At 34.6% G+C, this 27,379-nt stretch overlaps 2 protein-coding genes across 9 annotated transcripts; one reads left to right on the top strand and one right to left on the bottom strand.

The window, feature by feature from the left end:
• Positions 1-126: 126 nt before the first annotated feature.
• USP16 (ubiquitin specific peptidase 16) lies at positions 127-20,901 on the bottom strand. Of its 3 annotated transcripts, none has more exons than XM_058185142.1 (18): positions 20,763-20,901; positions 19,196-19,288; positions 18,479-18,660; positions 16,701-16,804; positions 16,160-16,263; positions 14,617-14,801; positions 13,583-13,678; positions 11,880-12,010; positions 11,048-11,135; positions 10,282-10,357; positions 8,496-8,587; positions 7,905-7,961; positions 7,119-7,280; positions 5,465-6,143; positions 3,800-3,894; positions 3,079-3,165; positions 1,496-1,646; positions 127-1,396 (listed from the first exon to the last, which is right to left on the bottom strand). In XM_058185142.1, the coding sequence occupies exons 2-18, from the start codon at positions 19,254-19,256 to the stop codon at positions 1,272-1,274; spliced, it is 2,475 nt and encodes an 824-aa protein (XP_058041125.1). In that variant the 5' UTR covers positions 19,257-19,288; positions 20,763-20,901; the 3' UTR covers positions 127-1,271. The 3 variants fall into 3 exon arrangements, with proteins under 3 accessions (XP_058041125.1, XP_058041126.1, XP_058041128.1); XM_058185143.1 differs by having other exon boundaries at positions 7,119-7,247; XM_058185145.1 differs by lacking the exon at positions 1,496-1,646.
• On the top strand, positions 20,881-27,363 carry RWDD2B (RWD domain containing 2B). Of its 6 annotated transcripts, none has more exons than XM_058185150.1 (5): positions 20,881-21,016; positions 23,333-23,561; positions 23,655-23,722; positions 24,858-25,220; positions 25,737-27,363. In XM_058185150.1, exons 2-5 carry the CDS (start codon positions 23,355-23,357, stop codon positions 25,969-25,971), a joined length of 873 nt encoding a protein of 290 aa, XP_058041133.1. In that variant the 5' UTR covers positions 20,881-21,016; positions 23,333-23,354; the 3' UTR covers positions 25,972-27,363. The 6 variants fall into 6 exon arrangements, 5 of the variants coding, with proteins under 5 accessions (XP_058041133.1, XP_058041134.1, XP_058041132.1 ...); XM_058185151.1 differs by lacking the exon at positions 20,881-21,016 and adding an exon at positions 21,024-21,171; XR_009155339.1 differs by lacking the exon at positions 20,881-21,016 and having other exon boundaries at positions 21,027-23,561; positions 25,737-26,925; positions 26,961-27,363.
• The last annotated feature ends 16 nt before the right edge of the window (positions 27,364-27,379 follow it).

Here is a 27,379-nt window from a genome sequence, read left to right as displayed (position 1 = left end):
AAGACATGGTTATTTAAAAGGCTGCCAGGTATACAAGTGTATCTTGTGTAGTACTTTATTTAGTATTGCTACTAAATAGTCCTTCACAAAGTACTTGCTACTTATTTCAGTATTGTACAGCCAGACAGACATTGAAGAATACCCTGTTTCCACCCAAATAAGACATCCCCTGATAATAAGCCCAAGCGGGCTTTTAAGTGCATGCAGTAAGGTCAAGCGCTTATTTCAGTGTTCAAAAAAATATAAGACAGGGTCTTATTTTCGGGGAAACATGGAAGAACTGTCAAAATGTTCAAAATAGATGTTTTTCAGTGCACAGGACCATAATGAGGAACCTATTTTTCACCTGTAGAAACAGATCTTTTGCGAAAAATATGTGCATGTGATCCAGGTACATCTTAAAGTACACAAAGCTGTAAAAATGTGGTTGCCATAACAATTTGAAAATAAGTGCTTTGTACATATTTGTAGTCAAGGTGGTATTTTTACTGTTTTGCATAGTTCTAATACTTAATCTTTTATTAAATACAAAATAATTCTTGAACCTTTTGTTATGCACAAGACTTTTGGAAATGGCTGATTACATTATGTATTGCAAAAGATCAGGAAGTAGATTTAAACTGCATTTTTAATTTTAAAAAATCATGGCAACTACAATATGAAGAAATGATTCCCATTATATTACAAGAAGCATGTGTACTATATTTATATATGAGATAACATTTGTTTATTTTCTCATTATTAAATTTACAAACAGTTCATTTTCCTCACAGAGGCACTCTTGGTAGTGTACAAATAATATGTTAAAAAAACAACTGAGTATAAAAATCAATAGAGGAAAAATAGTAAAATTTAACATGAAAAGTGAATCAAAAGGTTGGGGGGAAGACCTTCAGGGCATTAACCAGCCACAGCTACTACTCTGTCAGGGCCAAGGGAGAAGGCAGAGCCAGGTTTTTATAGACATTTTTGAAAGGCTGGGAGACTGGGGCCATCTTTGCCTCGGGAAAGTGTTGCAAAATACTATATAGGGGTGAACCGTGTTTTAGCTTTTTAAATAGGGTAGTCAAATATAATTTGACACTCCTGAATTGTGTTCTGCAGGGCATCTCACCTATCATAACTTGTGAAAATAAATTGACAATAAACTTTCAAACTATTCGTTAGCCCTATTTATCTCGCAGTAATGATAGATCTCTGCGTACTGCATCTTTTAGGATTTTTTAAAAAATTAATAATGGTGAAGCTTTCCTAGGTTGAATTTTTCCAGTTTACAATATTCTTTCATAGAAGAGAAGATACGCTTGTGACTTCAGGACCTTGGATATGGATACTGCTTGCACATGAGTGTCACTTACATGAAACCATTGTCTTCTGGGTGACTCAGATTCTGAAGCTGAAATTTTTTTAAAAAAGAGGAAATTTTCCTTATTAGTTTTCAACTGGTTCATAGGAATTTAATTTCAAAGTATTTTTCCAAATTCCTTCTACTTACTTGGTTGAATTTTGTCATTGACAAGATCAGAAAGTTGGCTGGTGGTACTTGTCTTCACATAAGCAGTATAATGACCAGATCTCATAGTCCCACTATGTTCGACAATACCATATAATGAGTACAATACTTCTGAAGTCCCCTCTCTTACATTCTGTAAAAGGAACATCTAGAGTATTGAAGTAGCCTTGTTGCTTGCCAGCAAAAAATAAAAAGTTGCACTTTAGTTTTTCCAAAGGTGCATTTTCAAGAGTGAACTGGACTGCCTTTTTAACTTTGAAGAAGTCCAGTTTGACAAAGCACCTTTGGTCAACCATGACTTGTATGACACAGAATCTCCACGAACATTTTCACTTTCGTTTCTTTAAAAGTTGTATATTTTAGTAAAACTATAAAAGCCTAGTATTGCTGAGCATAAAAATATATTAAGCATATTCACTTTGAGATAAGGTAAAATCACACCACTGAAGTAAAAACAATTATGACTAGGTAAGATACAAAGGTGAATAATATAATGAACATGAGTGATGTACTTAAAAGGAAGTAAGTGATCCTGAACATACTAATCTTCAGATTTTGACAAAATGACAACAGGGAGATGAGGGAACCTAAATTTGAGAAATCTCAGTGGTAACACCAGATTTGAAACAGTTCTAGTGAAGAGGTAGAACAGATGAGTACAGAAAAATACATATTATATAAGATTACCTGAACAGAGGGAGAAAAAGGCAAAAAAAAGTACTTGATCTTAAACAGAAACAATGAAAAACATTTAGGCATTTACCACCTTTTTTTTAATAAGTAACTCAAGGTGGCACTCCTTCCTACTTTCCCCAAAACAACAATTAAGCTGGGCTGAGCAACTAACTCAGTCATCCAGCCGGCTTTTATGCTTAAAGTGGGACTAGATCTCGCAGTCTCCTGATTTCCAGTCTATTGCCCTTAACTATTTGATGAAATTATTTGTATACTGCTTTTATTATTTTTACAAATACCTCAAGGTGATGAACATATCTGACACACCTTCTTTCTTCCCTTTTGCCCATAATACCCCTGTGAGATGGGTTGGGCTGAGAAAGAACGATTGGCCCAAAGTCACTCAGCTAAGGGTCTGAGTCTGGGTCTGCTGCTTTCTAGCCTATTGCCTTAACTATTAGACCAAACTGGCTCTAACTGAAGTCAGAATCACACACATTTAGGCAAATGGCCAGTCAAAATTGTCAAGAGCGATGTTAAATTTTTTAGAAATAAAAGCAAAGAAGTCTTTAATCTGACGCCACAATTTTTACTAGTTCTGGAAGTCAACCTAAAGTTATAATTCCATGTAAGGATCAGGTGCTTTTGATCAAATCAGTTTGCATACAACTGAGGAATCAGAACTTTAAAGAAAACCTCTGCCTGCCTTCCTCCTTTTTGAGATAGTCAAGGGAACATTGTTTATCAGTCTCCTAATTAAATGCTAATCAGGATTTATCCCACTCAGCTGCTTCATTCAAAGGCTGTGCTTTGTTACCTGCTGTGAACTGTAACATGTAATACAGCTGTCAAATTAGTAATGGAAATAACACAAGTACTTTATTATTTACCTTGCACTTCACTGAGCAGAAAGGAGCCAAATCCATAATTTCAGGAAACGATATGTGCTTGTTTACTTTTTGGAGATTATATCCAGCCTTGAAAAGAACCAGAAAATGCAAAGTAAGACCAAAGTTTAGCAATAAGTTTATATAGTCCAGAGGGTAACTCCCAGTTTTTCCAGCCTGCATTGATATATGTCAAGGCTCTGGAATTTGTAATCCTAAGTACCAGGAGACCACTCAACTGCCTATTCAACATAAAACCACAGAAGCAAATATCCTAGAAAATTAGGAAAAGAACCCACCCTATTCTTAAAGGCAAAAGGTCTAGTCATAAATTTAAGTTATTTTAAGGTTCAAATTTCATATAGCAATAAATAAGAATGTCCAAGGGCCGGTTTAGCTCTGCCTGGTAAGGCCTGTTATTAAGAACACAAAGCCTGCAATTACTGCAGGTTCGAGCCCGGCCCAAGGTTGACTCAGCCTTCCATCCTTTATAAGGTAGGTAAAATGAGGACCCAGATTGTTGGGGGGGCAATAAGTTGACTTTGTAAATATATACAAATAGAATGAGACTATTGCCCTATACATTGTAAGCCGCCCTGAGTCTTCGGAGAAGGGCGGGGTATAAATGTAAACAAAATATATATATATATATTGATGCTTCTCTTAATCACTTCCTACAAGTTGCATTAAACTAAGATAATTGAACTTAAGTCATTAATTATACCTGTTGAAATCTTTTTAAATGAAGGGTTAAAATTGGAGGAGCGAGAGAAATAAGCATTTGTTTTTTGGCATTAGTGTATACATATTTCTTGGCATCTGGAGAAAAAAGGGAAAAACAAATCATGACTTAATAAATATTCAATAACATTACCTCTTATGCAATTGTTTAGGTTTACTATGTATATGAGATTTCATAATTTTGAATTTCCAGCATTATTATTATTATACAGCTGAACATTCAGCCTCAATTATTTCTATGAGAAGGAAAAGTAAATGCTCATGTTTTATAAAATCCAGAGAAAAAATACCAAAACTAAATCATTTGCTAAGTTTCTAGAAACTGTATTTACGCCATTTTCTTTGTCATTTATGGTAATTTAGGATTTTGCTTATAATTTCAAAATAGGTTCAAAATAGTATGTAAATATTTTCATATCTTAAAATAAATCAAGCTATATTATCAGGCATAGATCTGAAAGCCAAAAGCCATCTTTGATTTTTTCAATTATTGCTTTCCTCCTTAAATTTAAATATATCTCGCAGAGAAATTTGCTTAGGTTCTAGGTTTTTTTGCTTCATTATACAGATATATGGCATACAGAATTCAAAAATATTGTGCACCTATAATTCAAAATGTTATTTTTTTATCTGAAAAACTTGGCAAAAACAAAAAGATATATATCTTCATAGTATTAGCAATTCTACCTGTGCTGCTGGGAGTCCACTTATTCCAACTAAAGAATCAAACATATTGTCATAAATATTTAAACAATGAATTCCACTCAGTCTTGCCATACAGTCCCTTAGGCCTTTCAAAGTTATATTCAAGTCATATTCAACACATATTCACTTCAAACCGGCAATTTGTTTTTCTTTAGGGATCCTTATGACAATGAGACTTTTTATCCCTTTATAAAACAATCATACATACAATACCGTGTTTCTCCAAAAAGAAGGCCGGATCTTATTTTCTTTTGACCTCCAAAAAAACAGCTAGGCCTTCTTTTTGGAGGGTTCTAATTATTGACTCACCTCGTGGCGGTGGCACCGACAGCCCCACCCATCAGGAGCCCGCTGCTGGCCCACTTCTTCTGTGGCTGCTTACCGCCACTCGCACGCATCGCCCCGGTCTCGTATCTTACCTTCAGATGCCTGCCAGAAGGCATCTGCAGCTGGTAATAGAGCTCTGGATCGATCCAGAGCTGTTATCAGCTGCAGATGCTTTCCGGCAGGCATCTGAAAGCAAAATGGAGGCTATGGCGATGCATACAAGTGGCAAGCGGCCGCAGAAGAAGCAGTCGCAAAAGGCAGCAAGGCAGGTGTCGGGGTGTGCGAGGCCTGGTAAGTAGGGCCGCTCCACCCCCATCCTATCTTATTTTTTACCTGTGCCTTGCCCCACTCCCTGCACCCGAGGGTGGGCAGGGTCTTAATTAGGGCTAATTTTGGGGTGGGGCTTAATTTGATCCCATGCGCTCAAAAACATGGTAGGGTTTCTTTTCAAGGTGGGTCCTGAAAAAAGTGGGCCTTTTTGGAGAAACACAGTACTTCCCATCTAGTTCCATTAAAACAAGAAATTGCTCTTATTCAATGTCTTGATAAGAAAAATAAATCCAATATTGAATTTTGAATAATTCTATAAATTGATTAAAAAATAATTTTAACATACTTATTTTATTAGTCTTGATTCCACAAAGTTGATTCCGTGTGCACACTTCGCAAAGCAATTTGTTGTTTTCACAAAGTTTCTCAATATGAGTAAACTGATTCAAGCAATGAAAAATTGAATTTTCTTCTATCTTTATAGTATTGCTGTCTGCAAGACTACAAAATGCTGTTTCTGGATCTTCATTTACTACTTCATATGTTTGTGATTCAAAACCATAAAATTCCTCCAAACTATCTGTATCATCACTCGGCTCTTCCTCCTCCAGGAATAACTTGCTGAAGTCACTGATAATATCATCATCTTCTTCAACCTTATCTTCCTTAAGATGCAAATCATCAAATTTATTGACACACTCTGTAGTGGGAAGAAACTCTTTTATAGAAACATCCAAATTGACTTCATTATTTGCCTCTTGATCACAACTGTCTGCATTTTCATCATGTTTTCCTGTGATCTGTACTTGAACTGTACTTTCTGGCTCATCTACACATTTTTTATCCACACAATGCTCTTCACACGTGTTTAATGACTCTTCCTCTTCTGGTTTCAGACACCTTATGTCAGAGTTACTTTCTATTGTTTGTTTATTGCAATCATGATCAGGTTCAGTTTTTTCAGTAACATCACTATCTGTTAGATGAATAACTTTCTCCTGAAATTTCTGCTGATGGCGTTGGTTCTGCCAAATAAAATATATAAAAAAGCATTTCAAAAGAATAATTACCCGTAATGTATGCTGAAAATGTATAAGCACTATTGTCTTTAAAACTGGAATAAATTGAACTAATGTATGAATTATAAACAGAATTAACATATGAGTTACAAGCAATATGGTAGCATCCAAATTTAAAACTTAACAGTCTGATGTTAATATGAAGTGAGCTTTGGATACTCACATATCATTTTTATATTTGCGTATTTCAAATGGACTTCAAATTTCTCAGCAAAGCTGTAACATAAACTCTATATAAATGACATTCAAATATGAATTTGTCACTTCTTTAGTGAATATCCAAATTAGAATATAGCCAAGGAAAATGCTAAGCAACACTTCAGTTCCACTTACAAGCCATCTTTAAGGCATGGTTTTATACTTTCCTATCCTCACGATTTATTTATTTATTTATTTATTTATTTAATCAAATTTTTATACCGCCCTTCTCCCGAAGGACTCAGGGCGGTTTACAGCCAGATAAAAACAGAACAACAAAATAAATACAGAATAAAATAATATTTAAAATACTTATTCAATTTGGCCCAGATTAAAATATCTTTAAAACAATAATACCCACTAAAATTAAAACCAGATAAAATCTAAAATCCTATGCCAGTCCTGCGCGGAAGAATAAATATGTCTTCAGCTCACGGCGAAAGGTTCGAAGATCCGGAAGTTGGTGAAGTCCTTGGGGAAGTTCATTCCAGAAGGTGGGAGCCCCCACAGAGAAGGCCCTTCCCCTGGGGGCCGCCAGCCGACATTGTTTGGCGGACGGCACCCTGAGGAGTCCCTCTCTGTGAGAGCGCACGGGTTGGTGAGAGGCAATCGATAGCAGTAGGCAGTCCCGTAAGTAACCCGGTCCTAAGCCATGGAACGCTTTAAAGGTAGTAACCAGCACCTTGAAGTGCACCCGGAAGACCACAGGTAGCCTTTACTAACCTTTGCTTGCTTTCTGGCCATTTTCTTCGTCTTTTTCTGTAGATGCTTACTTGTAACAGGAATTTCATCTCTTTCTTTAACGTAACATTCATTTTCTATGTTTTCTTCACAACTGTCAATTTCTTTTTCCTGTAATTTTTTAACATTATTTTTCTTGCCATTCTTAAAAAAAAATAATTTTAGATAGATTAGAGAGCATACAAAGCCAATTCTACCGTATATTTTATTATAGATTTCTGGCTGTTATTAAAAGGAATATGGAAAAAATGGCAATATTCTTTTGATTATTGCTCAGTGTGGCTTGAGTTTTCTTTAATCCATCAAAATCTAAACAAAAGACATGCCTATTTTTTTTAACCAGTTTTACAAATACTTTTTATCCATTAATGAAAATATGCATTGAATATCAAAGTTTGGGAATTCCTCTTATAGCAGTTACTGTAGCGGGAAAAAACAGAAAAAAACAAAAAGCAACTTCTGAAGTTTGAAGATTCTCAAATTATTTGAGGCACAAAGCTTTTTCTTTAGTGGAAAAAAAAATTCAGCAGCTACTCTTTATGAACTTTAAGAATTGGAAAATATTCTTCAAACTAATGAAATCTTAAAATATTTGTTGCCATATGTTTTTCTTAAGGAGTTCATTTATAATATCATGTTGGCTACTCACAAAACAGACAAAATACTCTTTAAATACTGCACTTGACTATTTTATAAGCAGAAAATTGGTCATTTCGCCATGCTTTCGGTATCTGAATTTTATCATCTAAAAGTAAACTTTTTACTTACTTGATCATTTAAGACGGGAAGTGACAAATCAAGAAATGGTTCATGTACCAAAGAAACCTGAAACGAACATTTTACCCTTTACAAAAGGAAAAAAGATGTGTATAATGTCTCCAGAGACTAGATTATATATAATGGGGTATATAAAAACATAATTTCACTTTACATATACTTTAATAATTTGAAAATATGCACCTGCACCCTTTTGAAAGAGATTATACTACATTTGTATGTTTTATCTTACTTTGTTTTGTTCCTGTTAGTCATGGGAAAGTCCTATATAGCAACTACTATAGCTTCTAAGCTTTTTAAAATTGTGCCTGGGCAGAACTTTACAACACTGATATATTTATGATTTGCATTATTTGGGTTAAATAAGCCAAGATTGCCTAGATTCACACAAACATCGTTTAGTCTTTATTAACACAATCACACCAAGTCACTTTATAGTGTAGCACAATGTTGAACGCTGTCAGAAGAAGATAATTTGAAAAAATCCCTGGGAGTGACATTAGCTAGTATTACTTCCCCTCAAATTTATAGACATAAATGCATGCATACATACATAGACACACACACACACATACAACTTACTGTTTGGCACTCTTCACACATGATTGTACTTGTTAATTCTCCACCAAAAATGCGGTCCACAAAACTATGCATTAGCTTTTTCTTTTCATATCCTAAAATAAAAGACAAGATACCAACAATATACATTTTAATCTTCATTTAACCAATGATTACCCTGCTACACTGGTAGAAAAAAATGTATATTTCAGTATAGATGTTTTCTGAGGTTTTCACAGGTGTTTGTATGTAGGTCTTTGGTTGTTCAGGTTTTCTCCCGTGTAAAATTAGAAGTGTCTTGGCGACGTTTCGACGAAGTCTCATTCGTCATCTTCAGGTTTCAGCTTCGTGCTTCTGGGAGCAATTGCTCCCAGAAGCACGAAGCTGAAGCCTGAAGATGACGAATGAGACTTCGTCGAAACGTCGCCAAGACACTTCTAATTTTACATGGGAGAAAACCCGAACAACCAAAGACCTACAGTATAGATGTGTATCTATACAGAAAAGAGAATGTAAGAATTTTATATTTGAAAAAATGAACAGAGCTTCTATTAGAAGCTATTTATAATAGCTTCTAATAACATTTTCTTCTCAATTTGTGCCCTAAAATGTATTGGTGTACAATATCTTTGCTATATTGCCAAGTCACAAAAGCCTATAGTCCAACATATCTGTAGGATGCCCCTATATTCCTGTTTTCCCAGTCTCCAGAGATACTTCAGAGAGTCCAATGATTTGGTTATATCCAAAGAATTATTTTTTTCAAAGGCAGATACTTTTGAAGATCTTTTCAATGTTTTATGCAATATTGAGGCTGTTGCTTAAGAAAAACAACAAAAACTAGAATTGCAGTGTGAGGAAATCTAGAGATCTGATTATCTTAAGATAATCAAATACAGGTAGTACTCATTTACCAATTGCCTCATTCAACAACTTTTTCAAGTTACCACAGTGCTGTCCCTGTCATGTGATCACCATTACAGTCAGTACTCATTACCTGTTGTTTTTCTTGGCTTCCCCTTAAAGAACAGATAAGCATACAATGGAGAATAAACCTAGGTAGCTCATGGCTGCCAATGCTAGTGCACTTTTAATGCGTGTCCCGCATTTTGTATGCTGGGTCCTTTCTCATAATCTCTTCTACATTAGAAGGGCAGGGAAGTGGATTAGGCAGCCAACAAAAGCTGAAGGTGTGAAACTGACTAGTCTTGTCAGTTTCAGTCTCAACATCCCTGGGGTGAACATTCCAAAAGGCAGTGGAGTGTGAAAAGGAAAGCATAGTCATAGTTAGAGATTTCCCACTTAGTAACCACTTTGCTTAGTGATAGACTTGCCAGTGTCAACTGGGGAGCTAAAAGTCTACTTGTATACATATATACAAACTTCAGTTGCCATTTAATCAAATGAAACAAACAAAAAACATATGTAACAACAATTGACAAACTTCATATTGTAGATCTATTAACTTTGCAACTTTATGTCTTCCTTGCAGACATTAAGTTGAAGAGAAGAATTCAAAATTTGCAAGTATACCAACACATAACATAAATGCTAAAATCAAATCAGATAATCTACAGACAGGTGTAAATGGAAGTTGAACGTAACAAAGTGCTGCTGGGAGAGAAGTCTAACCCTAAATTATGCTAGCTGAATATTAACTAATAGAACTCTTTACATTATTATACTACTATCTAAATGAATATCATTTTTAAAACAACTCTCATTCAAGGAAAGATAGGTTCACTTCATCCACAAAAGTGAAAGATTCCATTTAAAATATGCAAATGGTGATAAGATAGGGCTAATTTACCTTTAACTTCTTTTCTCAATTCTTCATTTTCTTTGTCAGAATTATTCAGTGCCTTAAAAATTGCAGCACTCGTTCTCTAGAAATAAATATAATGAAGTATTTTTAGTTCAACAGTTGTATTTGTCGAAGAGAAATACTATTCATAGATAAGTTTATTACTCAATAGAAAATATTAGCTTTAGTATTAGTGTGTATCTGCAACTCTGTAAAATAAAGATATTTATTCCACATTTCCTACTCTGTACTTGTAACAAGTTTGAAAGGTTCTCCAATTCTCTGAGGAAGATTTAAAGGAACTGGATGGGGAATGAAAAATGAGATAGGCTGAATAAAAAGTCATCAAAATAATTTCTCATATTTTTGTACAAACCAGATTTTGGTGGATTAAGTAACTTTCTTATGGTTAGAGGCCCAATGGCTTATGGTAGTCCTTGGGAACGATGAAGGGAATATTCCATTAAATTTAGAGCATTGCTCATATTGTACATAAAAGTTCAATAAGCATTTTTCTTCATTAGAATGACAAAAATAGTGCAAGCTTAATCAACATGAATCACAGATCTACTGTCCACTAAATATGTACAAGATTGAAGCCCAGCTCATATCCATTTTTTAAAAAAAGACTTCAGTCACTTAATATATAGATTTTGTCAGTTGATTTTCAGAAATAATTGACAGTTTCATTCTCATTAATCTTTTTTGTAAATAAAGAAGAATGTGTCTTTCAGGATAAAATTACAATAATGATTCATCATGAAATATTTACTTGGATTTCTTCAGTTCTCATCCCATCCAACAGATATCTAAGCAACTCTTGGCTGTCCTGCTGCTGATATCCTTTGAATCGTGTTGCTCTATTGTAAAATATGCACAAATACAGATTAAAGAAAGTGCAAATTGCACTGAATTTAGTATTTCCAGACAATGGAGGGCAGAATTGTAAATAAAAAGGTGTTATAAGAACAAATATTGTTGAAATTATGAAAGTTTATTTCATTGTACTATTCCTGATATAATCTGATAGTCAGAAAAATATTGCTTAGAGATTCACAATATAATTTTATGCATATATTTCTAAAATCCTGCATTAATTCCTTAAATGCATACAATACAAAAGCCTTTATATATTTATAAGTAAATTGTCATCTTGAAATTCTCTGAAAAAGGTGTATGTGTGTGTATATACATATATATACATACATACGTACACACACATATATATAAACTGATAACTTCACTTTAATATTTAGCTGATCAGTTAGTTATAACAATTTAAATAAATTAGCATATTATCAAAATAATATAATACAATTATGACTAAGACATTGAGTATAATGTAAACTATAATAAATTCTACATACAGATCTCTCTCTTAAACGGACATGCTGGCTTAGTATGTAATACTATTCCAAAATTTAAGGTCCCAGTCCATTCTTATGATTGGATAAGAAGCTGATGTTGAATTGGATTAAAACATTAGTTTAAGCCAATTGTAAAAAAAAAATTTTTTTTAAAAATAAAACAATCTGCTAACTCTTTTGATCTGAAAATATATCTGCTAATCAGTACTTTTACAATTTTATAAATAAAGTACTCACTTTTTACAAATCTGAGAGAAAAGTTCTCTAGGGGTCACAGATCCTTTTTTTGTCTCTTGCATTTCTGCCAGAAACTGGCACATTGCTAGGGTTAGAGGTCTTGGAGGATCAAGCATTACTACCAAAGGTTCCTAAAAACAATATAAAGAGACTTTTATAAATTCATGCATATTTTATGCATTCATTTATTCATTTTGTTTGGGGTTTATATATTTATATTTAGGGTTGGGTGTCACCTGCATGCTGATGATGCCTAGTTATATTTTCTGACCCTGATCTAACTAACTAAGGCTGTCAAGTTTGTCTGTGTGCATTTGGATAGGGAATCACTGTCTCCAACTGAGTCCTAACAAGACTGGGTGGGTCTGGGTATTTGGGCTACCCAGATCTGGGAATATTCCACCTTTGATGTTGGATGGGGTGGCACTTCCATCTTCAAAGTTGGTATGCAATCTGGGGTTTTTTCCTGGATTTGCAGAGCAGGTGGCAACTGTGGGCAGGAAGGGCTTTGCACAACATTAGGTATACCAGTTGCACCATTTCCAAAATTAGAGAGCTTTCAAATGACTCATGTCACTTCTCAGCTTGACTACTTCAATATGTTCAATATGGGATTTTCCTTGACCACCACCCACAAACTTCAACTGGTCTAGAACTCAATAGTGTGAGCAGTGATGAATGTGCTTTGGTATGCCCATGTAACATCTCTGCTTTGTGATCTACAGAATTTGTCAGTTTGCTTGTGGGTGCAATTCAAAATGCTAGCTGTTATCTATAAACACTATACATGGTATAGGGCCTGATTATTTGAGAAATTCCTATCTCCCATAGTGTCTGCTTGGCCATTTCAATATTGCAGCATTGACATACTTGAGGTTCCTTTGATTAAACAATGTCATCTATTGATCTTCTGGAAGTGCACTTTCACTGTAGCAGCAGAGAATGAGGTTCTCGGAGAACTAGATGCCCCCCGCTCCTACAGTTCAAAACAGCGAAGACCTGACTTTTAACCTAGGCCTTTGATGAGGGAGAATGAGAATGCTTGCTTCATTCCATCTGATGTGTCCACTTACCATACTTTACTAATTTTGTTGTAATTCCTTTGATTGTTGTGAGCCTCCCATAGTTATTGGGAATTGTGTGGGTATAAGTTTGATAAATTATTATTGTTTCTTCTGATGTGAGCTGAAAAAGCCAGTCTAACTCTCTGAAGCAAAAGAGGCATACATTTTTGTAGGAATAATGGGCTGAACACCAAAAAGGATTAAGAAGAACTCCAAGCTTTCTTCTCATTTACACTGAATTCTCTTTATGATTATCAAGTATTTTAATGTTTGTTAACTCAGTTTAATGTTATTTTCTGCAATTTAAAGTAGTGTAGTACTTTAAATTGTTAAAGTATTACAATTTAAAGTAGTATACTGGCTTGACATTACAACTTTATGTCAGAAAAAATAAAACATGCAGTTATTTCAGGGCCCTGGACTTAGGCATAATAAAAATATCCTGTTATTCAACATTTTTAGTCTCTCCTCAGCCACTTCAAAGAATGAGTGAGAGACATAAGTCTTTGTGCACATAAACAGTGCAATTTAGCTTGATGCTTGAGTAAGATCAAAGAATCAACACCCATATTATTTTCTGTCTTTAAAAACTATGAAATAATAGCAAAATTTACTTAGTGAATTTAAATATACTCATACCGTTATAGAGAATTCTGGTGGTTTAAGTGTAATTGTTGAATCAGGCATTTTTACTTCTTTCAGCAACTCTCTCAGAACTGATGTTTGTGAGAGATTCTATGGGAAAAAAGTGAATTGTTTACAAATTTAAAAACTCAAAAGATATATATCTTTTATTTATGTTCAAAAGGCTATGACCCTATAATTTATTATATAAATTTAATAGAATTGCCTGTAAAAAATGTGTTGCTCACCATATTTTTTCCACATTGCTTTTACAAATGATTCTACCGATAGTCTTTGACTTATGACTTTCAAAGATTGCTTTATGACTATTGAAAATTACAGCGGCCACAAAATAGGTGCTTTATGGTAAATATCATAAATATCCTTAAGTATGACTGCACGTTAATTGGATCAGCTTTATGACAAGTTGTAATGTTCTGTGGACACATGACTGCAATTTCCCGTTTTTAGCTAGCTTCCAGCAAACAAAACCCTTATCCACTGAATGGGGTGGCTTAATGTCCATGGTGTTCACTTAATGACCCCAGCAAAAAAAAAAAAAAGCTGAAAAATTAATTCCGGACATAGGGATGCCTTAACTTACAATCATAACAACTTATGACCAGATTTTAATGTTATGTAATTTAATGTACCTGTAATAGCATTTAAATAAAAATTGGAATAAAATTTTGTGACAAGACTTAATGAGACATACAAATTATCAGGTTTTATATATAAAATAGGATACACATTTAAAATAGAATTAAATGAAAGATGACCCAGTAAACATTACATGTTCTCAAACCTCTATAAATTTATGAATACCCACCACTCTTAACACTCACAAATAAAGCTCTCCTAAGTGCTGATATTAAAATTAAAATTGAAAAGAATCTGAAATGCAATTTTATAAGATAATGATTTCCACATCAAAATTAGTAAAAAAACAAAACTAGTAAGTAGCAATACCTTACGATTGTATTTTTTCCAGGACAATCATAAGGTATGACACAATAAAGTTCTGAGAAGTTGATTAATTTATATCACACCTGCAAAACCGCATTAAAAAAACATGTATTTCCTAGGTTGCTAAGACCTTTCACCGTCATTTCTGAATTGCCATTTAATTGATTTTTATTGTCTTTGAACAAGATTTCCTTCTTCTCCTTCTCTTCCTCATTTTTGTGGTCTTTAAGTTTTTTGTTTTCCAAAGGTTTTTCTTCATTTTTAGAAGCTAAAAAATATTTTTTTAAAAATACAATAAATAAAAAGCAATAAAAATTGTTCAGCATCTCAAGGATAAAGTAGAGCAATTGCAAATGTTATTTAAAGCAAAAACAAGTACTATAAAACATATAATTTCACCGTTACCCCCTCAAACAATTGATTTATTGATAAAATAGGCTAGGTCATTGGATTCATAGATAGCTAATCAAAGCTGATACATTTAACTTTCAGCTATATAGCTAACATAGAAAAAACAGGCTCTTTAAATAAGTCCATCGAGTTTCAATTAGCAGTACCATCCTAAAACATTTTAGTCAGTTTGAAATTTTTAAACTCTTTAGTATATTACTGTAATACTGTATACATTTTTACTACAGATTTTGCCCTATAGCATTATGAATAAGTGATAGTAAAGATGGACATTTCCTGCATGCTAGTAAAAATTGACTGGTAAAACCCTGACCTCCCAATGATGCTATTTAAAAAGAATGTATGTCAAACACTTATAGCCTGTCCCATTGTTTTAGGAATCTGGGTCAGAGAATGAAATGTGAAAGAAGAGAATTGTAGTATTTAAAGTAATTATTTGTCAAATTTATATAACTGCGTATCTCACACAAAGTGACTATGGATGGTGTAGAATAAAACCAGCAATTGAAACACTCCACAAAACATAAATATAGATTAAAACAAGACCACAAGAGGGAAAATAATACACATAAGCCAATATTACAAGAGAGACAATTTGGTGTAGTGATATAGGCACAAGGCTAGAAACTGGAAAACCGTGAGTTCTAATGATGCTTTTGGCAAGAAGCCATTTGGGTGACCTGAAGCTAGTCACTCCTGCTCAGCCCCAAAAAAAGAAGTAATGCCAAACCACTTCCAAAATCTTGCCAAGAAAACTGCATAGACTAGTCCAGACAATTTCTTGGAGTCAACAGTATTTCAAAGGCACAAAAAACAAAACCAAATTAGTCTTGAGTCAATAAATATAATTTATGAAGGCAAGAAATGTATGGGGCTTTCAAATGTAGAATATATAAAATAAGGGATATTAGTACTTACAATTTAATTTTAACCTAAGAGTAGTTGCTACAAATTTAAATTAAGTATTAGTTCAAATTTTCACTAATTCCTTTCCCTCCAGTCACTGAAGACTACAGTATTCCTGATTTGCTCTAACATCTGTTAAAAATAGTTACATTTTTAAAATCAGTTGGTTATGCATTAAAATTTTTTAGTACTCCCAATATCATTTAATGTAAGTGAATGATTATGTCTTATCAAGTTTGTGTTAACTTTTGATGATGACAAAGTTTCCCATGAGAATAATGCAACTAGTACACCTTAAAAGGAGCTGACCTGTATTTGGAATGCTCACACAAGTTTGTTTTCTAATAAAATCCACAAGCTGGCCCAGTCGAGTAGACGAATTATATTGTATTTCATCATCACATAAGTAGCACCTAGTTTGATTAAAGAGTCCAGAAATGCACAATTAATAATTTGGTTTACATCAAACTAGAACAGTATGTAGTAGAACATAATTCACACATTTTTGAAATGCAAATATATTACTCTAACAGTCCTTAGAAAAATACCTCATTCCAATTTGTGCTAAACATTTACCATTAGTCTAGTGGTTAAGGCATCAGGCTAAAAAGCAAGAAACTGTGAGTTCAAGTCCTGCCTTAATCATGAAAGCTAGCTGGGTGATTTTGGACCAGTCACCCTCTCTCAGCTAAGCCATCTCACAGGATTATTGTTGTGAAAACAGGAGTTGAAAACAAGAATAGGAAGGTATAGTGGACATGTTTGCTGCCTTGAGTTATTTGCAAAAATAGTAAAGGTGGAATACAAATAAATAAAAAAAATCGTTATTTTTTATATTGATAAAACTTACCAGACACACCAGTTTTCCACATTAAGAACCAAACAGTGAGGTTCTGATCTTGGTGTTTCATAGTGTTTTAAGGCATGTTGCTCTTGACAATTTCTGCCACAACCCTGTAATGTAACATCACAAGTATAGAACTTTAACATTCACATACAATGTAAGGTATTTTGTTAAGGTGAAACAAAAATTGTTTTAGTTTACAGTTAAAAATGACTTCTGCAATTTAAGTACATAGTTATTATTTACATGAAGTCCTTGATAGATTCAAAATTAATTAAATAAAAGCAAGTTTGGGCATCCTGCCAATTTGTTCAGTGTTCTGTTGTTAATATGTCTCTAAAAACAGATTGATTTGTTAGACCTGCTACTAGCTGAATGAAGACAATTTCACAACAATAACTTGTGATCGCAAAATTCTATAAACACTCTCCAGGCAATTGCTTGAGCATTTGAAAATGCATCTGGAACATCTTGGTCCCTGGTGTGAGGTTGGCCACAACCCTCCTGACTTTCTATAAAAACCTAAAGACCTGGGTCTGTCAGCTAGCTTGTGGCACCAATGGGAGAACATCACAATGGAGGTGGTTGATTAACAGACTAACGACAGATTGCACCTTCCCCACATCTTGCCTCCTCCCCATCTTTAATTAGATTGTAATGTTTGGCTTGTTTATGTAATGTAATGTTTTGTGTGTGTGTGTGTGTGTGTCTGATTGTAAGTCGCCCAGAGTTATCCTATGGTAAGATGAGGCACCGTAAATTTCATAAATAAATGGCAATTCACTCTTGCAAAGTAAAGAAAGGATGCACACTTACAACAAGATTTTCAAGATAGCAATTTCAACGGTGAAAAATGGAAGTTACATGGAATTACTGAATTTGAAGCAAAAGGATCTGGAAGGCCATGAACAATCTGTTAGAATTTCTCAAAATGTACGTCTTACAAACAGAAGCTAAGATTATTGCTTAGATCAGTACAAATTAGATACTTTAGGAAGATGGTAATTTTACTGAATACTTCAAAATCAACCATGAAGTCTTTACTAGAAATATATTTTAAAAAGGGGAAGGTGGTTCTAGAATGGCCATCACAGTCTGCAGCAGGGATAAAATCCAGGAGGTTCTGATAGGATCTGGAGAACTGATAGTGGAAATTTTGAGCAGTTCGGAGAACCGGCAAATACCACCTCTGGCTGGCCTCAGAGTGGGGTGGGAATGGGAATTTTGCAGTATCCTTCCCCTGGAGTGGGGTGGGAATGGAGATTTTGCAGTGTCCTTCCCCTGCCACGCCACCAAGCCACACCATGCCCAAGCCACTCCCACAGAACCGGTAGTAAAAAAAAATGGATTTCACCACTGGTTTGCAGACTTTAAAATGATTGGCCATTTGGGGGGGATACTCATATATGCAGTTTCAAAAGAAAGCCTAATATTATTTTTGAGCTAAAAGCAAAAGATTTGGACAGCTATGGGAAACATTCAGAAATAATTGTATATGCCCTAAGAGGTCATAAACTACTGGCTGAAAGACAGTCCAAAATTATGCATTTGTTTATTTACTGTTTTCTTGTTTGAATCTGGAAATAATTGTGCATTCAAATTTACAGAAAGAAGGTATGCTTAAATTTTCAACCATGTAGAGGATATTTTGTGATGCTTGAATGGGATTGTATGACAGAAATTTTTTTGGTTCTATTATTTTCCTCATCAGTAATAAAATGAAATCCTAATTTAAAACATCGGCAATATATCTTCCATCGTTAGTAATAGTAACTGGGACATACCCTATGGCCACATTTTAAACATAACCATATTGATGGTTTGTCTTCTGCACTCCTATCAGATTTTTCATCTGTCTTATTGTCATCTATCTGGCAATCCTGGCAGGAATTCAAGTCCACAGTCTGCAACACTTTTTTCAGAAGACTTTGTTCCAATCCTTTGCGAAGGTGCTTGCATGTTGGTCCTGTGAGAAATTTTACACAGAATAAGAATCAACATTAAAGACGCTTTAAATATACATTATTTAGAGTCCATAAAATACAGCCAAAGATCAGTTGTCTGTCAATACCAAACTTCTGAGAAACGGACTACCCTATACATACACACACACACACACACACACACACATATATGTATATATACACATATACATATAGAGAAGAAAAAGTAACAAATCCCCTTCAGAAATCTGATCCATTCATTTTGCAAAATGTTTGTCAATGGCTCTTATCTACAGCACTTATTTGAAAAGTAGCTCCTGGATTTTAATTTGATGCGAATTACCTGAAAACTAGATTACCGAAATATATGGGCTTATGCCTTAAATATGGACTAAGATAAACATATTTACCTGTAAATATTGTTTTACTCTGTAGAAGTTGAACCTTAATTGGATAAACATCTTCAAGGCCACATTAAGCATTTTGCTAAGGAGTAAAATCTTACTGTTCTCCATAGCAGTGCAACTTAAACAAATTATCTGTATATGTTATGCATACCCAGTACATCTGGTGAGACATCTGCAGGAATATTTTTTCCTTTTGTTCGCTTCTTTCCCATTGTAGCAATACAGGCTTTAATTTCACATCAAACTATAAAAGAAAACATTATTTTCCAATAAAATTTTAAAACCTGTAAATAGCAACTAATTTATTATATACAAGAAAGGATTTCTGCTTCCTTTCTATTGTGTTTATCAATGGAACTAAACATTTTACATATATCTGTTCAAAGCAAATTGTGACAAACTGTTTTGGAAAATATTCTATTATTTTAATACAGATTCATGGATGTCTCCATAGTAGCTTTTAAATATTAATCTATGTGATTGAGCAAAGGGAATTTTAAATTCAGCAATAGTTTAAAGAAAAGTATAATTTTGTGTATATTGAATGGGATCAAGCCACAATCTCAAAATATTTAATTCAGAGCTAAAGATTATTTAACACTGGGAAAATTAATAAACCTTATCAATGTATCTATGAAGAGATACACAAATACATTTGTAAATGTAATTGTATTTCCATGGGAATCATTCAAGGACAATAACTCCATCCTACCATACTTTAGGCCAGGGGTCTCCAACCTTGGTCCCTTTAAGACTTGTGGACTTCAACTCCCAGAGTCCCTCAGCCAGCAAAGCTGGCTGAAGAACTCTGGGAGTTGAAGTCCACAAGTCTTAAAGGAACCAAGGTTGGAGACCCCTGCTTTAGGCAATTGTTTTCTGAATTTCTTTTTTTCCAGGGAAATTCTTTAATTGAATGTGTTTTTTATTCATGTTTTCATAATAACAAACATGTGGAACAGCCTAGAAAACAAAATGGCTTCTTTTACTAGTGAATTTGTTTTGTTTCTTATGTTTGACTACTATGAAGATATGAGTCAAAAGCATTTGACTTAAAACGCTTTAAAGTGAAAACGTAACATTAAACACAGCAGTTTGGATATCTCTGTACATACTTTATTTTCCTTACACTTGCAAAGGTAACAAACCCAAACCAAACCCAAAACCCATTCTTCTTAAACAGGGGCAATAGTTCTTTAAATGGGCTAATTTTCTGCGCTTTCAAGAGCAACCTGGAACACTCCAAGCCAGGGAAAAGCTAGCATTTGCCTGTTAAGCAATAATTAAAAAGAGCAAGAATCAGTTGCTAATACTTTAAAGGGCACGTCCAACCAAGCTCTGTTCTTGGATTGACAAGCAAATTTGCTGAATTACTGCACTTTCAAATATAATGTCCAGCCTTTTGCATAGCAAAAAGGCCGTCCAATTTCCTGGCGGACGTGGAAATTTTCTTTTTCTCAGCCTACACCTGCCTCAGTCAAAGGGAGGAGACAGAGAAACAGCTGGAAATGCCAAATGCCAGCACGAACTCTGGCAGGAAAACAAGAATGGCATTAGAAACGCTGCGGGCGACCGGCTTCAGCCATTTCTGCCCGAACGCGCCGCATAGTCCCATGTGAAAGAATCCAGCCGGCCTTTGATTGGCCACTTCAACTTTTTCGCAGCCCGCCTACTCGGTCTTTACTGACAACAGCCGAAACCAATAGTGAAGCATTTCTTACCTTCTTCGAATTAGAGACAGAAGTTCAAGGGGCCGCTGAGGAAAAAAAAGTTCCACGCAGCAAGCTGCAGAAGATCTGCTGTCACTACGCCTCCATAAGAAACCTTCCGAATTTAAATATTTTACGACACATCCCTGCGACGCCAGTGGAGATTTACGACTCTCGGCCAATCCTGTTCCATATTAGTGGCATAGAGCGTTTGCTCCGGAGAGGCTCCTTTACTCGGCAGAAACTTCCGGTCCATTGGCTGTTGGGTAAGAACTCTACGAAAATATAAGCCAAGGCGGCGGTGGCGGAAGTGTGTAGTCAGCGGAGAGTCGTTGCTCTCCAGCTGATGACGCGGCGTAGCAAAAACGGGAACAACGCGACAGCAAGCAGGGTTTTAAGTGCAGTGGCTTGCGATTGAGCGGTAGTGTGTGGCGTTTTTCGTTTTCCAGTGGAAGCAAAATAGACTCCCCCATCTCCGTCTTTAATATAAAAAAGGATCAGAATAGTGACATTTCATTAAAACTGGGATTTCTGCATTTTTAGAAAAGCAGTGTGTTCCCATGTAATGTAGCAGACACAATAGTTTGCAAGCAATTTTGTGTTTACATTTGGGCTACGAAGGTTTTTATATAGGAATTTGGCTTGCAAGCCAAAATGGGCATTCCAGCTTTCGATATTAACGGTTACTATATTACAGAGCTTCGTCGTCAGCTTTCTGTATTTAGGAAATAAGCTCTCTATGGAGTTCATCGTTTAATGTGTCGTTAGTATATAAAATAATTGTAAAAAGACTTAAAGGTTAACTTGTAAAAAATATATTCGCTAGAGTTAATAGTTTTCAGAAAAAGAAAAGAGTATCTTGGTTTTGCTATTCCTGCTGAGTGCTTCTCTATTGGCATAGAAAGGGAAAATAGATTTTGACCAAGTTGTCTGCATTGTGATTTCACATTTTTATCTGACCAATTCCAAAGTCCAATCTTCAGCAGAACGTGCTCATATTTGGTCATATTTGTATCAATCATTCACTTTTTTTCTCCCTCCACTGTTATATGTAATATGTAATAGGGAAAAAGGTCAACTTTCAAAGCAAACGTTCATGAATTCATGTACTCTAAGCAGTAAGTGAAGCCCAGAATGAAACTCTACATCCTGATCTGGAACTTAATACTGCTAAAAACAAATGGGTTTCTACATATACACATAATAATAGGTCTACTTCCTTTTGGGAAAAGCAATTTAATTTTATTAAACATTACAATATTAAATTGTTAAAACAATAAGCTAAAGAAATTAAGAAAAAAGATAAGAAAAAACAGCAATAAAGTAACAGTTCAATGGTTTAGCACTATTCACTATACCTCTGTCTAACTTTGTAGTAGAATGCTACATAATTTTTCCTCAAAGTCATTATATTATCACCATTCCCTAGATTGAATGTGCACTTACTTGTTTGGTCCAGTAGTTAAGGCACCTGATAAGAAACTATGGTACTCTGAGTTCTAGTCCCGCTTTAGGCATGAAAACAAGCTGGGTGACTTTGGGCCAGTCACTCAAACTTAGCACAACCTACCACCCAGAATTATTGTTGGAAAAATAGGAGGAAGGAGAGTTAGTTATATTTGCTGCCTTGAATTATTTCTAAAAATAATAAGGGTGGGATAAAAATAAACATGAAGAAATTATAATTTGTAAACTACTTACAATGTTCTCTACAACAATATCAGTAATGTTCTTGTCTGTTTCACAAATGTATAGCATCTCCATTTTTTCTATTGATTCATATTCTTGGCTATTTACTTTTCCTCAGTCTCAAACTTTAATATGCTAGATTGTCATCGGGTGACCTGATAGATATTGACTTCTATTACCCATCATGGTTTTAGTCAATCAGGGCTTCATCATAATGTCTTTCAATAAGATAATGAAAACACAGATTTGATTACCAACCTTAGTTGCATCTGTGCCAAACATAGCATTCCCTTCTAATGTTACGGATAATGCTAGTTAGTTTAAGCCAGTGGTGAAATTCAAAATTTTTCCCTACTGGTTCTGTGGGCATGGCTTGGTGGGTGTGGCAGGGGAAGGATATTGCAAAATCTTCATTCCCACCCCATTCTGGGGCCATTTCTGGTATTTGCCAGTTCTCTGAACTACTCAAAATTTCTGCTACCGGTTCTCCAGAACCTGTTAGAACCACCTGGATTTCACCCCTAGTTTAATACATTCTTTGGGCAAAATGTAGGAAAAGCCCAAACAAGTAGGGTCACTATTCTTTGCAAGATGGGAACTCTAATCTAGAGACTATCTTGAAAGCCAACATACTGTTGCTCTCCATCAGTTACAAGGTATGCACGTTCAGGACTTGTTTTATACAGTGAATTACATTCTGACATTGCAGAAATAGGAAAGGTAAATTTTCATTATTAAGAATAGTGTAAATACTTGTTTGCAAATAGATTGTATCATTATCTTGAAGCTATATAATTACAGTATACCATTTAGGAACTGAAAATGTTTGACTCCATAGTTGTTTTTAAGAATTTAAAAGTGTACCCAATAACATTTTCTCCATTTGTTTATAGAAATTACATTAATACATCAAAAATGAGCAATTTGGAAGAAGCTGAACTACAACTTTCTGAATTAGATTTACTTTCTAGTATGTTTCCTAATGAAGATGACTTTAAGGTGACTGATCAGTTGGCTTTAGCAGAACTGAAAGATTATGTTGGAAAACGTACTTTAGAAGTGCCATCTTCGAAAATACAATTCATCTTATATTTAGATGTAGAAAGTCCAGATGAAAATAAGGTAATGTATCCTTATATTAAAAGAAAAGTTCACAAATTGATTGCTAGTTGAATTTAAAGATTTTTTTTTTAACTTTAAAAAACTTCTTTCTAGGTACCATTTACTTTGTGCTGTGCTTTCCCATTAAAATATCCAACTATTCTTCCAGAAATCACTATAAGGTACATTTTGATACATACAGGATAAGTAGGCTGAAAGATGAAATGCAGTATAATTTTAATAGGATACTATAATTCTCATATTGGTAAATAGAGTGATCTTAGTTACATAATAAAATCTCAAGAAGAGAAATATATGTTAAGTTCTTATGATCTGAAAAGTACGATATAAATCTAATAGATTTTATAGAACTGTAATTCTTAATATTAAACATGAAATGCATATATTTAATTAGATTTTATTAATAAATATATATGATTTGGACCCTTGCAATCTTCAGGACCATTTTCTTCAGCTCACATTACATGATCTATTCAGGAAAGGTTGCATTGGGAACTAACCCTGAGTGCTTAACCACTGAAGTTACATTGGTTCCCACACTTTTATCTTTTGGGAAACAGTTAAGATTGTGCTCTTGCCCAAGGCTTTAGGAGTATATTTGAAAGATAATAGCATTTTTAAAAAAGAGTTTAATATTCATTCTTTAATTGTTAACCTATATAGAGCTGTTTAAATAAGCAACATAGGAATAATTGTAAATAAATATTGGCATATTACTGAGATACAGGAATGCAAAAGATGGCAAAAACCATACATCATTTGAATAGTTGAGTAAAGATGCAAAAAAGCAGGTATATTATTACTATGAATATGTGTATGTGTGTGTGTGTGTATTTTATACCTGAATTGCCTTATCAGTGAGAGGGGGAGTATATAAGTTAACAAACAAATGTTATGAGATATGCCCCGGTTGATCTTGATTGACCTATTTTGGACCTTTCTGAATTGAGGCATATTTTCACCATGGTTTTTGATTAGGCATTTAATATATTTCTTCCTGTTGTCTGAGAGACTGTGAAATATAGTTAAGTAAGTTTTTGCGTGCATTTGACTTCAGTTGGCAAACTGACTTTTAATTGGTGGGTACCTGTGGGCAATTAAGATCATTCTTACTCTTTGGTTATAACATCTCTTGCTGCATTAGTTATGACTAAATGAACACTTTTAACCTATATCCAATCTGTTACTGTCAATATAAAACAGTTAAGTATAATTGAGAACAAGTCTTGCTTTATATCAAAACAGATTTTTAAATTTTTTTACTTTATCTGTACTCAAAATGATGCCCTTTTTTAGATCTCCATTGATAAGCCGATCACAGCAAGTTCAGATGAATGCAGATCTCATTGCTTACTTGAAGAAACATTGTGCTGGTGATGTTTGCATATTAAATGCAAGAGAATGGGTTAAAGACTATGCTGCCATGTATATCAACAAAGGACCCTTACTGTCTACTGTTGAGAAATTAGATTTTCAGAAATCAGAATGTATTCTCACTAGACTCTGGATTTACAGTCATCATATTTATAACAAACAGAAAAGAAAAAATATAATTGATTGGTCTAAGGAACTCTCTCTTTCTGGATTCAGCATGCCTGGAAAACCAGGCATCATTTGCGTAGAAGGACCACAAAAGATGTGTGAAGAATTTTGGGCAAGGTAACATTTTCATCAAATTCCTTGTTCTCTAAGTAACAAAGGGATGGGTTTCTATTTTTGCTTGACTGACTCGGAAACAATATCTTATATTTAATTGCATTGGAGAGAAGATTCTGTTTAGCAGGGTGGAACATTTCCTTACCAAGATAAGAGATTGGATTGGAAATATATTTCTTTCTGTTTAAATTAGTGGAAATATTTACTTTTTTAATTTATTCATTCATTCAATTTATAAGTTGCCTAACTCAAGGCAATTATAATAATACAGAATGCAAAAGTAACAGTAAACATGAAATCAATTCTAAAATTTTTGGTAGCTTTTCCGAAAGCAGAGATATTGGGGGTTTAAAAGCAGTTGTTAAGGAGAGTATAAAGCTTATGATAGTGGGAATAATATTTTCTCCTATGAACTGTTGTCCCAGTGAACATCATCTATTGATTTCAATAGAAAATCATTTCTATTGTAACCTATACTTCCTGTCCTTCAAGAATTTATAATATACTTATTGTGTTTAGAATAAGAAGATTATCATGGCAGCGAATTTTAATCCGGCACAGAGAAGACATTTCCATAGAAGGGACTGAAGCTGAAATGGAGAAAGAAAAGAAGTTTATGATTTTTGAAGAAAAAATATTTGATGCGCATGGTGCTAGAGGGAATCACATGGATTTGGGACAATTGTATCATTTTTTAATTGACAAGAGTTGTGGTGAAATATTTCAACTCTATTTTGGAGTTGAAGGACAATAAGTTAATTTGGGAAAAACATTAAGGATCTAAACTAAGGATGTAGATTTTTTTTCTTTTTATTTTATTGAAAGAATATAATTCTAAAAGTTGTATTTTATACTTGAAAAATAAATCAATGGATTTGAAACTGGATGCCAGAAAATGTTATTTGCTTTGGTAATTTAAGTAAAGTTTCTGGATATATTATCAATACCTCATTGCTGTTTGTATTTCAGAAATAGCAAAGTTCTGTGCTTATATTACTCGGGGATAGAAGAAATGGCTATGTACAGTATCTGATCTTGGCTAAAATTAAGCCTTTTGCCAGTTTTACGTTAAAATATTTTAGTTCTTTTATAGTTTTATGTGGATAAATAGTTCAGTTTGCTATGAAATTTGTTTGCATTGCAAGATGCTTGAATATGTTGTTCTCTGGAACACTGGCCAGATGTTTTAGGTCTTAATTCTGTCTTGAACCAAGAGGTGCAACTCCTTTCAATTATCTTGCAATTGATCAGGATTCTACTGAGCAGCAGGTAATACATTTGCAAAGAACTCCATAGTTCACAGGTGTATCCATGAACCTAAACTGAAAAATTACTTCCAAATCTACACTGTGCACATTGGGAAAAAGATGATACGGAAAAATAGGATGGCAGTGGGGATACTGTCTTTTAATTGATTGAAGAAGATGAATTTCTAACATATTCTGGACTCTCCTGGATCAGGAGTCCCTATGCTCAGTCATTCAAAGCCCTGGTCAGCTCATATCTGACTACTGCAAGGCACTCTACAATGGGGCTACCCCTGAAAAGCACTTAAAAACTACAACTGATGCATGGGCAGCTTCTGGGCCTCCTAGAATTGCCCATGTTACACTGCAGCTAGTGAGCTGCACTGGCTGGTAGTTTGCTTTTGAGTGCAATTTAAAGTGCCTATATACTACCTATAAAGCCCTGCATGGCATGGGTCCAGGTTACCTGAAGAACAGTCTCATCCCAATGGGACAGGCCCATTCCATCTGTGCCAGCAATGCTGTGGATCCCATCATTCAAGGAATTTCAGCTGGCAGTGTCCAGAAGAGCCTCCTCTGCCATGGCTCCTGCTCTTTAAAATAACTTGCCCACCTGGGGCGAGACCACTCTCACGCTCTTGACCTGGGTCTGAAAAACCTGGCTCTGCCAGTTGAGTTGGGGACTAGCATGCTAGAGGTGGTTGATGGACTAATAACAGATCTCACCCCTCCACTCCTTGTTCCCTCCCTCTCCATCTTTTATCTACCTACCTACCTAATTGCAACTATTTACAATTAAAATTATACACATTTTTTGTTCGTGGTGATCTTTCACTTAAAAAAAAAAACATTGCTCAATGTATTTTTACCCCTGTATTGTTTTTTGGGGGTGGGGGAGGACTTTGTGTGTTTGTC

The sequence above is a fragment of the Ahaetulla prasina genome, chromosome 5, assembly GCF_028640845.1.
Source record: "Ahaetulla prasina isolate Xishuangbanna chromosome 5, ASM2864084v1, whole genome shotgun sequence".
NCBI lineage: Eukaryota > Metazoa > Chordata > Lepidosauria > Squamata > Colubridae > Ahaetulla > Ahaetulla prasina.
The sequence above is the reverse complement of the archived record's forward strand: the minus strand, read 5'-3'. Positions and strand labels throughout refer to the sequence as shown.

Coding starts and splice junctions, on each gene's coding strand:
- USP16 (XM_058185142.1), bottom strand. CDS start 19,256: ATGGGAAAGAAGCGAACAAAAGGAAAAAATATTCCTGCAGATGTCTCA. Junction 8,588..10,281: donor ATTGAGAAAAGAAGTTAAAG/GTAAATTAGCCC, acceptor CTTTTATTTTAG/GATATGAAAAGAAAAAGCTA. Junction 7,281..7,904: donor TTCCCGTCTTAAATGATCAA/GTAAGTAAAAAG, acceptor TTTTTTTTTAAG/AATGGCAAGAAAAATAATGT.
- RWDD2B (XM_058185148.1), top strand. CDS start 23,262: ATGTTTGACTCCATAGTTGTTTTTAAGAATTTAAAAGTGTACCCAATA. Junction 23,562..23,654: donor AAAGTCCAGATGAAAATAAG/GTAATGTATCCT, acceptor ACTTCTTTCTAG/GTACCATTTACTTTGTGCTG. Junction 25,221..25,736: donor TGTGAAGAATTTTGGGCAAG/GTAACATTTTCA, acceptor TATTGTGTTTAG/AATAAGAAGATTATCATGGC.